Below are 12,175 nucleotides of genomic sequence, written 5' to 3'. Positions count from 1 at the left end.
GTTGTAACCTTGAATATGGAGAATAGTGACAGAGTGACTCTTCCACTCTCACTGCAATGCATTATTTAACAAATAAAACACGCTTACTACATATCTTCTGCAAGCACAATGATGTCTGATCACATTCCTCCATTTTTGTATACAATTCATTACAATTATGTCGGTTTCTCCCACTATTCAAGAAAACACAAACAAAAATATGAAACTGAGATTTGCCAGAGTGTAATATCTAAATAATTTACTTCACTATACTTATAATGCAGTTAGCACAGTGCGATATTTTAATTAATCACTGACATTGTATGTTAAACAGTTAGCACACTGCAGCAAATTAACTCTCCCTACAAGGAACTTGATCCAGTAATATTAGCATGTTAAAAACAATGGCATTACTGCTACGTTACTTTAGAGGGGTGCGACAGTATAGGATTACAAAAAATGCAAGTTGGAAATGCACGTAACACGCATCCGTGCAACTCTGCAGGAAGCGCAACCTCAAGAGCCTACCACTGCCTGGGGCAGCTGCCTGAGGGGCATATTCCTGTAGTGTATCATAACAGCTTCCATCTGGCGAACCTCGCCGCGCGGGATTAGCCAAGCGGTCTGAGGAGCTGCAGTTATGGACTGTGCGGCTGGTCCCGGCGGAGGTTCGAGTCCTCCCTCGGGCATGGGTGTATGTGTTTGTTCTTAGGATAATTTAGGTTAAGTACAGTGTAAGCTTAGGGACTGATAACCTTAGCAGTTAAGTCCCATAAGATTTCACACACATTTGAACTCTTTTTTTTTTTGGCGAACCTCAGCTTCTTGCAGGCAATACAAAAGCAAGATGTAAAACTCGCTGAAGTCTTCCTGCCGTGAGGGACTTGCCTTCCATGTCCTCCCTACTCTCTGTGGACCTATCAATAACGACCAAGCATTTCACATTCTGGAGACAAGACCGGAAGTTATAAGCTCCAGAGTCGCTGCAACCAGCTGAGCAAGTGAAATGACTTTACCGGCTATTTATCATCGTCTCACGCATGAAAGATAGCATTCGGGAGGTCATAGCTGGAAGACTCACAGGGATAAAGTGCCACCACTGAAGAATATGGGCTAATACTCTCCAGTGATGGCGCTTTAACTCTGCGGTTCTGCCAGCAACGATATACTGATTGCTATCTTTCGTGAGTGGGACTACACTTAATAGCCAGTGAAGGAATCTCTCTCGCTCAGCTGGTGGCGCTGGGGCGCGTGACCTCCACAGTCTTAGGTATGTGCAAAAGAGATCGACCAGGGTGTGGACGGGATGTTCATCTTCTTTGGGAAGAAGTTACGTCTTGCCACTGTGATGCCTCCTACAAGCTGCGGTTCCTCAACTGGAACCTGTTATGATACTTGTATGTCAGGCACAAAGGTATCGAGTGGCTGTGAACAGTTGTGCTTCCTTGTGCAGAGTGGCAGTGGTAGACTTTGTGGTGATGTTAGCTGCGCCTTCACATGGCATTTTTTTTATAATTCTATTGTGTCTCATTCATCTCAGGCAATCTTACAGTGACGTTGTCGTTCTTAACACTAAATCGTGGCTCAAATTCCTCGTAACAGGAGTTTATTTGTTGCAGTGTGCTAGCTGTTTAAAATAAGATATCATTGTATTTGTTAGAATATCACACTGTGCTAACTGTTTAGAAGGGACTTCCACGTAATTTGTTTAAATATTGCTTTGTGATAATTGCTCCGTCTTGTATTTATGATTGTATCTTCTTGAAAAATGAATTGTAAATAGCAATGGAGAGATGCAGTCATCCATTGGTGTGCTTGCAGAAGGTAGCTAGCAGGAGTATATTTGTTGTTAAACAATCCTTTGTGGAAATTTTTTAATGCAGGATTTTGCTGTATTTTATTAAAATAATCTGCTGCAGTAATTGTTAAACGTTTAAACTAACGTATTTGCATAGATGTTAGAATGGAACTGTAGGTATATGGAGAGTATTGGTCAATTAGTTGTAAACAGCACTGGGAGGTGATTATATGATGGAGTGCTTATAGAAAATGTCATGACATCATTAATTTACAGCAATTCAGTATCGCCTCAGTCACATAATGTACAGTCAAAGTGTCTTGCTTCATGAATTATATTAGTATTCACCATTATTTTGTGTAATATGCTGTGAGGTCATTATACTAACACAGCTGTGCTAGTGAAAAAATGTCTTACCTCATAAATTATGTTAATATTAACCGCTATTTTGCATGATATGCCTTGATGTGCTTGAATTGTGGTAATTAAGCCACGTCACAGTCACACACTGTACTGTAAAAGTGTCTTACCTCGTAAATTACGGTAATATCTAGTGCCATTTTTTAAGTAAAACAACTCTGCATTTGATGATCCTCTCACTGTGGTGCACAGACCTCGAATGATGAGGCTCACGAAATTGCTCTACTTATAAAAGAGGGAGGTGGGAGCTTGATTCTTATTAGCCTTCAGAGAGAATGGGAGGGGAGAAGTTTCTTTCCCAATACCCACAATTGCCCCAGAGGCAAGGGGAACACATGTCATGATGGGTGGCCTCTACACTTGCCGGCATTATTTCCCCGCAATTTATTAGTTGCATAATTGCCCAATATGCACGGGCATAGGGTTGGTTCACCATGTGTGGGAGGGTTGGGAGTGGGGGTTCTTATTAACAAGCCCAATTGATTGGCAGTGTAAGCTGACACCGGATGTGACCTTGAGATAAAGTTCTTATATAGTGTTATACTCTCTCTGACACCCTACTCCTGTGGCCAGCAAGATCCCCAGAGCAGTTCGTGATAGAACATGTATAAGACCAGCTCAGGAGCCAGGATCCAGTACATCAAGGGCCTGTTACAACAGTTGGGGCACAACTTATCTCAGGAGAGGATACAATGGCTTACTGACACCATTCCAAATGGAATCAGTGCACTCATCCGGGCCAGAAGGAATGCAACGTCATACTCATAAGTGGGCTCATACTGTGAAATTCTTTTTACATTTGACCCGATTTTGAAATCACTGAAATAACATCACTCTTTCTCTGAGCCCCTGAAGTTTCATTTATCTTCCTCCCCCTCACCCCTTTTGGTGCTTCACTGTTATTGTCAGGCTGTGTAGTCTATGATGAAAAAATAAATAAAAACATTTTATACTACGGTCTCAATATACTTGGTTTCTCAGAAATATATTTATTTATAAAAATATATTTATTAATTTTGGGAGGGCTCTCTTCAAACCCAAATAAATATTTGGAAATCCCTCTTTTTTTAATTAATAGTGAGAGTTGTCGTACAACATTTCTCGAGGTAACATCCAATACCTGTATTTTGTACACACTAATTAAAGTAAGTTTCATTATATAATCGAATGATATTACCTATAGCACTAAAGCTGCTGATACACTTACTGTATCATGAATGGTAATTTGTTGCTCTCGAAAAATATTTATATTTATCATTAGAGTTAGGTTTGCTCATGATAAGTGTCCCATTTAAACATGGCAGGTTATTTAATTCGTAAACTACGTGATATTATTTACATGTAGTGCCCTGCAAACTGTGATGCCGCGATAGTGCATTAGTGTATGAAAACACGTGCCCAAGCAGAAGATGGTCGAATCATCCTATTTTTGTTCATTATTATTATGTATATCATCCATCTACACTGCTCTTCAAATGGTTTTTATTTTATACATCACTCACAATGACCCTGTTTCGGAATACTGCCATCATCAGGTGCTCTGTAACTACATAAGTAATTGTTGGTCTTAATGAAATGGTCTGTAACTACGATCAGAAAAGTTATAATACATTTGTTTGGTGTTTTTACCTTTCAGGTAATATCGTTACTGCCATGTCCTGTTTTTTTTAGAATTATTATTTCTCCTTAGATGTATCCTGGAGGCGTATATCTGACTTAGTCGGTTTTTATTGTGCTGTTTTTCTCTTGATGGTTTGTATGACAGTGGATCAGCGATATTACATATTTACGTAGTTACCATTATAAGTAAGTGATGTGTGGAAATTCGGTTGTTTTTTATTTTTATAAGTTTCGTTCTAATCATGTTTTCCCTGGAATTTGCTTTAGTTTTGCTTGATATTTTTATCTTATATTTTTATTATTTCATAATAACTTTGTTGTTGTCTATGATTTGTGATGTGTTCTTGGTGTTATGTATTTGTTGTATACTCTTCAAGGCGTTATCCCTGTTTTATAATGTGAATAAAGTTTCTACGTATTTTATGTGCTTTATGTAGTTTGTTCATTCAGTAAATTTGTGGGGTTGCTTTATGCAGTTGAATATATCTCTATTTCCTTGAAAAACGAAACAACCTAAAGCACAAAAAGTACATCCGAAATTTCACTTGCATTATGAAGTAAAAAATTGTGAGGTAATAAATCAGAGACGCTAAGTAATACATATCAATAGTAAGAGCGATAACAACATGAAGAGTGCACAACAGAGACGTAACAACAAGAAAACATCACAAATCATGGACAGTAACAAAATTATCACAAAAAATATAAATATAACATAAATATCTCAAGTAAAACAAAAAAGTTCCAGACAAAAACATAATTAGAACCAAACCTATAAAAGTAAATATTTCTGCATATCACTTACAGCGATAACTATGTAAACATGTAATATCACTGATACATTGTCATTCAGGCGGTCCTGAGCTCATCGTGAGTGGTTTATAAAATAAAAACCATATGACGAGCAGTGTAGCTTGCTGATATTGATAATAATCAAGTCATTAGAAGACTTTTTGCATTTTAGGCCCCAAAGAACAAAACTTTTGTTTAGTTTTGGTGATCGAGCTAGTGCATACACGTATAGAAGCAAACAGAGAATATTTGCAACGTTTGTTAGGGTTTTATGACTTGAATCTTTTCAAAAAATTTATTCCATTGAAAACTCAAAAACGAAAATTTTTCATACTTCTTTTCTTATTTTGGTTAAGGAATTTTCGCAAAAGGCTGGTAAAAGTTTTTCTCACACACTTGCTGGAGATGTACTTACGGATACCCTCAAGTCTCTTGATGCTTGTTGCTGTCGTCATGAAAAGTCTAGACACATACACGAACAGTGCTCCAATAAGGGCCATCGGTACGACTAGAACGTAATTTACAACGAGTACCAAGGCTATAATTCCACAGAGCCCCAGGTAAATCTGCAATAGCAAAATAATTTTACACTTCTTTGGTTATATAGAGTGGAATTTCTCAATTAGCATACAAGGTGGAAAATCATTGCATCTCATTTGTCATAAGATGTTTGCATGTAGCCAAAACTACAATCTTTACTTAGGAACAAGGCCAAAATTTACTTAAATTATCCGCTTTCTAACAAAAATCTGTGCGTTCATTTTTCATTATAGTAGTCTAATGAAACTCAACATTCGGAGGATATATTAGGTGACAATTGCGCAAATCGAAAACTTTATAGCTAGATAGCGAACTACGTGCTTGTTAGTCAACAGCAAGATATTTATTTCTAATAATAAAAATTCGTTGATATTAATATCCGCATTCATAACAGCAGATCAAAACTTGTGCAGTTACAAGGGAATTATATTTTCCAACAATGTTGATTTTCGTTAGAGCAGAATTGCGACAGGCGTTCAATAAATACTGCAACACATTTGCTTTTCTTTTTTGAAAGCAAGTTGGTTTCATTCAAGATTACAGTACACTATATAATTCCCCACTCTTTGGCTACAAAACCCTATTTTTCTACCTAATCTCTCTTCAATGCGACGGCCTTGGGCAACACTACTCGGAGGGACTCCATGCCGCGTACCGAGCACGGTGGCGCAGAGGTCAGCACACAGGACTCACATTTGAGAGGACGATGGGTCAAACCCGTGTCTTGCCAACCTGATTTAGGTGTTACGTGATTTGCCTAAATCGCGTAATGCAAAGCGGGAAGGGTTCCTTTCATTCTCCACCCTACCCTCACCCGAGTGTGTGCTCCATCCCCAGTGACATGGCTGCCGACAGTGTGTTAAACATTGATCTCCTCTTCCTCTATGCCCTCATGTTACCACTTCACTGGTCGCCGTCGGACCCAACGTCTTGCTGCATTAATAATTTCCCCAACATCGACGTACCGCTTCCACTGGACTGCATCATTTATTGGCCCAAATAGATGGAAGTCTGAAGGGTGCGAGACCTGAGCTGCACAGTGGATGAGGAAGAACAGTCCACAGAAGTTTTCTGAGCTCCTTTCGGGTTCGAAGACTTGTGTTATTTTTCTGAGCTCCTCTCATGTGCGCAGACTTGTGTGAGGCATTGCGTTGTCTTGGAGAAAGAGAAGCTCATTTGTATTTTTCTAGAGACAAACACACTGAAGTCGTTTCCTTAATTTCCTGAAAATAGCACACTATACCGCAAAGTTCGTTGCAATTTGAAGCAGCACATCAAACGGAAAATCCTATTCAGATTCACAGAAGACAGTCGGCAAGACTTCACTGCCTGAAGGTGCGCTTTCGCTTTCAACTTCTCCTTTAGGGCAAAGGCGGGGTAGCGCCGCTTCATGGATTGCCATATTGTTTCTGGTCTCAAGTGATGAACATATTTTTTATCACCAGTAGTAGGGAAATGGGGCTCTCAGTCCAATTTAAATATCAAATTAGTATGCAAATTAATTAAATTTAACAGTTAATCAAATTCCACGCCCACCCCAATGCCCGACCAAGCCCACCCCTACTCCCAGGTGATGCTCTTTTTTTCCAAACCTGCACGTGGGCCCCAGCCCCATCCCCAACCCCTAACCTATCCTGTTAGTGGGAATTTCGAATTTTGCTGGGAATTTCTTTGTCCCAGGGCTATATTGGAATCGAACCCCACCCCCACCCAGGAATTGGTAGGAAATTAAAATTGGTAGTACCCTTTCCGGGATTGAACCATGGTCCTCCTGGATGGAAAGTCCAATTCCAGCCACCTAAAACAGTTATACCATCAGAGGCACTTCAACTTGAAGGGAAATTAGAAATTGCAGCGCCCTTTCCTGGACTCGAACAATGACTCTACTGGATGGAAAGCCCAAGTGCACTCCCCAACACATGGAAACTGTCGAGAAGCAGGAGAGGAAGGTTAGGTTAGTGTACGATATTTATTTTGGTCAGGAAGATGAAGTACAGATAGGTTCTAATTGCGTAATTTATCTTAAAGATCTGGCCTAATTACACAACTATATGCATAGCGCTACACAAGTACGCATAAAATCGCAATAAACTCAAAAACTGACGATGCTATACAGCTGGTGTTATCCTGCTGGAAAAAAATTCGCAATACCACGTGAAACAAGTGACAGATACACTCAAACTCGACCCTTCACCTATAAGCTGTCATGAAAAAAGGCTGGGATGTAAGGTCCTGTCTCTATTCTTTTTGGCGGGAGATATGTTTAGTTGACGTTGATGCTGGTATTGGACAGAGAGGAGTTTAAAAAGTATATTACCTGTGAGCACACAGTATCTATCATTCTTTGACGTCAGAGTTCACTGCAGACGCCTACTCACAAACCATCCTGCCGCCCAGGTAATTGAAGCCAATACACGATACTGTAACTGATGGAAAAAGATGCGTCACAATTTTAATTACACTTCGAAACTGGAGTGAAAAAACCAGCACTTGTAATCAATGGGTCATAATGCAGCACATGTACTGGGAAAAATCGTTGTCCTAAAAGAGGGTAAAGGGGGCGATAGTTGAACTGGCACCCTCCTCAATGTACAATCTTAAACTGCCGAAAATCGAGGCCCTCATATATCCCGTTTGTCACGCCTGCCCCTACCCCCCCCCCCCCCGCCTCCCTCCCACAATTCACCTATGGGGAGCACACAGTATTTTTCAAAATGCCAGCTGCACCACCGAATGGCTCGTGGCACATGCTGGCCACTGTTCCCACAAGACTTTCCGCCCTTTGCTGTTTTCTGGCACCCGTCTGTGACCGCTGGCCTTCCACCATCCGGCCGCCTTAAATTGACGCTCCTATACCAACACAAAAGCGTGTATAGCCCACTAAACAATAAGAGATAAAGGAATAGCTAAGTCAAGTGCAATTTGTTCGTCTAAAATATAGCGAAAGAGCCCCCACACTTCGTCCCCACAGTCAGAGCGCATCCGCGTCTGGCGACCAACCCCAGTAGACACGCCCCTCCCCGTCGCACCTACAAGCCCAAAAAAATTCCGGACAATGATTCAGATGGCTTTTTCAAAAGTCGGCTGCTTGCGAAACAGGAAGCCTTCCACCTAAAGCGACTGCAGGCTCATACTTCAGACAGCAGTTTCGAAACGATCCTCAATGCCCCCAAAATCTTACAGTTTCCTTACGTTGTGACTGTCTTTCAATCACTAAGTGTGTGTGTGTGTGTGTGTGTGTGTGTGTGTGTGTGTGTGTGTGTGTGTGTGTGTGTGTGTTCCTGTGTTATCAGAGCAGCAGAAACAATATCATTTACACTGTGCAATGTCTAGTTTTCTGTGAGAGCCTATGAATCAAACAGGGATCCTCTATTGCGACTGATAATCTGTGGAAGATGGTCCTCATACAGTACAGGCACTGAAACATTACATTGCTTTGTGCAAGCAACGTCGATCACTGCACTGGCTGCCTGCTCCAATGGATCAATATCTGTATATTTAATAGGATCGCCTCATATGCTCGATGCCAGCATGCAGATGGTAATTGTTTTCGATATATCAGAAGAGAGAGATGTTGTGAGAATCTATTGGATGAAGTTAGCGGAGCTTTTATAGTTCGCAATTTTTCTTTGTTGGATGGTACAGAATAACGATGATAGAGCCGGCCAAAGTGGCCGTGCGGTTCTAGGCGCTGCAGTCTGGAACCGCGAGACCGCTACGGTCGCGTGTTCGAATCTTGCCTCGGGCATGGATGTGTGTGATGTCCTTAGGTTAGTTAGGTTTAACTAGTTCTAAGTTCTAGGGGGCTAATGACCTCAGAAGTTGAGTCCCATAGTGTTCAGAGCCATTTGAACCATTTTTGAACGATGATAGAATATTTGCATGACAGATGTGAATGGACCCAGAGTAGCACGAATCTACTTTGGACTGCAGTACCTGTACGATATTGACTCCTCCTAATTTTCCCAATAACAAACACCACTGTAACTGTTTGTACAGTCTTTTATATTACCTCACAGTGCAGGAGAAGGCTTCGTTTGGCGCTGACTTTACACATCGTACGTCGTTGGCGGAGCTACAACAACATGTTCCTATTTCCATTGAATGGTGAAAACAAGGTCCTACAGCATTAGCTCAGCTCACTCTGTTTCTACACAGGTTGCAGAATGTGGTAGAGGTAGCTCTCTCTGACTTCTGCCCAGTTTCGACATAAATTGGGACCATCACATGAGCAAAGCTACATGGTTGGCGGGGCAGAGTGTGAGGACAAGTTACAAGATGCATAGGGACTATATAAAACCCTGTTAGAATTTTAACAGATATTTTCGAAAAAGGTGATTCGTTTCAAGGTATGAGAGTGCCATGAATGTGATTTAGTAGTGGCTGTAATCATTAAAAGACCTCACTAGGATCCAATGCGTGGAAGTGATTGAATGGAAAGACTTGATCCCAAATCGCAGACAGCATTTTCACCAGAAAGAGTAATACTAGAGATCTGAAAAGCCATTGTTCATTTCTTCAAACTCAATCAACACAATCATTCTCAATCAATCATCGCCTATAACCCAGTGGATACATCGCAGAACCCTTGAAGAGGCATTGAAACAGAAATCGTGAAAAATACTGTAGAAATATCTAGTGGTGACATGTGAGGGTTGCAAATGCCTGTCTCCATGCCATGTTCCTTAGCTGAATCACTTTCTAAAGTCAGTGATTTTATTACGAACGTACACCATCAGTGACGTGTAACAGCATTGTCGTTCTATTAGTACACACTCCTGCGATTACCACCTGTATTCAATGTCGAGGTATTTGTGTGGGAAAACCACTTCATTTGGTAGTAATGCCATACCTCGATTTATATGGTTTTTATAGTTTTTAACATGGATATTGTTAGTGATACTTGTGAGCCCCTGTAGAACCAAAACCACATGGTATTAGCATGGCCGTAGCGATCGTGTTTTTAACATCTGTCGAAGACAGTTAGGTTTCTGTTTCTAAGACCACTCTGAAGAAAAACTTTTGAGGTATGAATTAAGCAATGCCTTCAGTCACAGCTTTTTCGTGATTTATTAACTACACTATGCATTTCGGATCCTGTGGGTCCATCGTCAAGTGTCATTTGTCTCAATACATATTTTATTTCTTCTCTTAAAAGAAGTGAAATGCATATTCCTGTCACGAAAAGGTTTAATGTTAGGTTATGAATTTCGTAAGTCAAACGCAAAAAATATGTGCAAAATAGTGTAAAATGAACAGTGTAAACTTACCACATAATCCAAGGAAAGCATTTTTAACGTTTTAACACCGGCAAACATTCTTTCCTCCGTCGTTTTTCCGGTGCTAAAACGTTAAAAATGCCTTCCTTGGATTATGTGGTAAGTTTACACTGTTCATTTTCCACTATTTTGCATATATTTTCCGCGTTCGACTTACGAAATTCATAAGCTAACTTTAAACCTTTTCGTGACAGGAATATGCATTCATCTCATTAAGGAGAAGAAATAAAACATGTCTTAAGACAAATTACATCTGACGATAGACCCACAGGGTCCGAAATGCATCGTGTAGTTAATAAAACACGAAAACGTTCTGACTGAAGGCGTTGTTTGATTCATACCTCCAATGTTTTGAATACAGTCATGTTTTAAGCTGCAAAATATGGATAAAATTAAATTAAAACGTATGAGACATGTCCACCCATAGCTCATTTTCAATCAGTTGCCAGCATTCAGTTATTGGTGAAGTATTATACTTAGTAGTACTACTACTAGCAGTAGTAGGGGATGCGTGATAGATTCGCCTTGTTCAGCAGTCTTATAAAGTATGTGGATGTTCCGACATGTGCAAAGAAAATGATTATGTCCTGCCGTAAGGGAAGGTATGGATTTGACACGGAAAACTGTGATTGCCGTAAAGGGAATTAAAGATATTTACACTGCTTATGAGGGAACAATACAGGATGCCTTTCGTATGATTGTTTCCTGGATATAGTCTTCCTCCAGTACAGACGACAAAAATTAGTGCAGATCTGCGCAAAGGACTCCGAGCACTGGCCTCCACCTCCAATGGAGCGATACGGTATATGCAATATGCTCAGTGACAACACGCAGACGGTAATTTTTTTTTTCGATATACCGAGAAAGAGAGAGACGCATTGAAGTCTTAAAGGAGGTACTATTACAAGGACTGCTATAACTGGTTAACCCTCGCATGGCATCACCACTGGAAAAATATATTGTATGCCTGGAGTCTTTTTTGACCCCCAAGTGATTCAAGCAACTTTATAGCTATAAAATTTTAAACTTGTCCACAAAATTAATTTTAATTTATTGAGAAACATATGCATGATGTTGATATTTCAACTCCATTATTTCTTAATATAATTAAGTTACATATAAGTACTAATTATTTACTACTTTTGTTTGAAATTTGAAAACATATTTAGTTTAGTTTAGTTAGTTCCAAAAATTATTTTATCACAAAATATTCATAACCCACACACTACATAACCATACTGTAAATTATTAATATTATTTGTAATATCATTTAAATGGAATTTTATTAGAAATACACTCCTCCTACTCGCTCTCCGTGTCATATGACGGACTATCATTACACAACACACTTATCCTAGCATGTTGAAACTTCTTAATTAAATTTTTACTTAAACTGAAATGACCGAGAAAGTGAAACTTCTAAACATGATTTTACTTAAACTGTTCAATGCTTGGTCAATGTTCTTAAACTGCTGAGTGAAATTGAATGCAAGTAAACCTGCTTACACTGCTGAGTTAAACTGAACGCACTGTCTCTTCGCTTGTCTTTATCATTTCATATCTGACCTACAGAATCTGCCCTGACAAACAGAACTCAAACTTTTCCTATTCATTAATTACCCACAATATTCAACCGTAACGCGATCTGACTGCTTTATAATTAACCTGACTTCAAATAATTAATACAAAAGAATGGCCCTGAATAAGAAGAAATCCTAACAATAAGTCACTTACCCCACAGAGAATC

At 39.7% G+C, this 12,175-nt stretch overlaps 1 protein-coding gene across 1 annotated transcript in view; it reads right to left on the bottom strand.

The window, feature by feature from the left end:
• The window catches only part of LOC124594074 (ATP-binding cassette sub-family C member 4-like), a 296,842-nt gene that overhangs the window by 86,885 nt on the left and 197,782 nt on the right, over positions 1–12,175 (bottom strand). Inside the window, exon 16 of the mRNA XM_047132424.1 lies at positions 5,025–5,175. Coding sequence (XP_046988380.1) covers positions 5,025–5,175 — 151 coding nt within the window. The remainder of the gene's footprint in view (positions 1–5,024; positions 5,176–12,175) is intronic.

The sequence above is a fragment of the Schistocerca americana genome, chromosome 2 (assembly GCF_021461395.2).
Source record: "Schistocerca americana isolate TAMUIC-IGC-003095 chromosome 2, iqSchAmer2.1, whole genome shotgun sequence".
Lineage (NCBI taxonomy): Eukaryota > Metazoa > Arthropoda > Insecta > Orthoptera > Acrididae > Schistocerca > Schistocerca americana.
The sequence above is the reverse complement of the archived record's forward strand: the minus strand, read 5'-3'. Positions and strand labels throughout refer to the sequence as shown.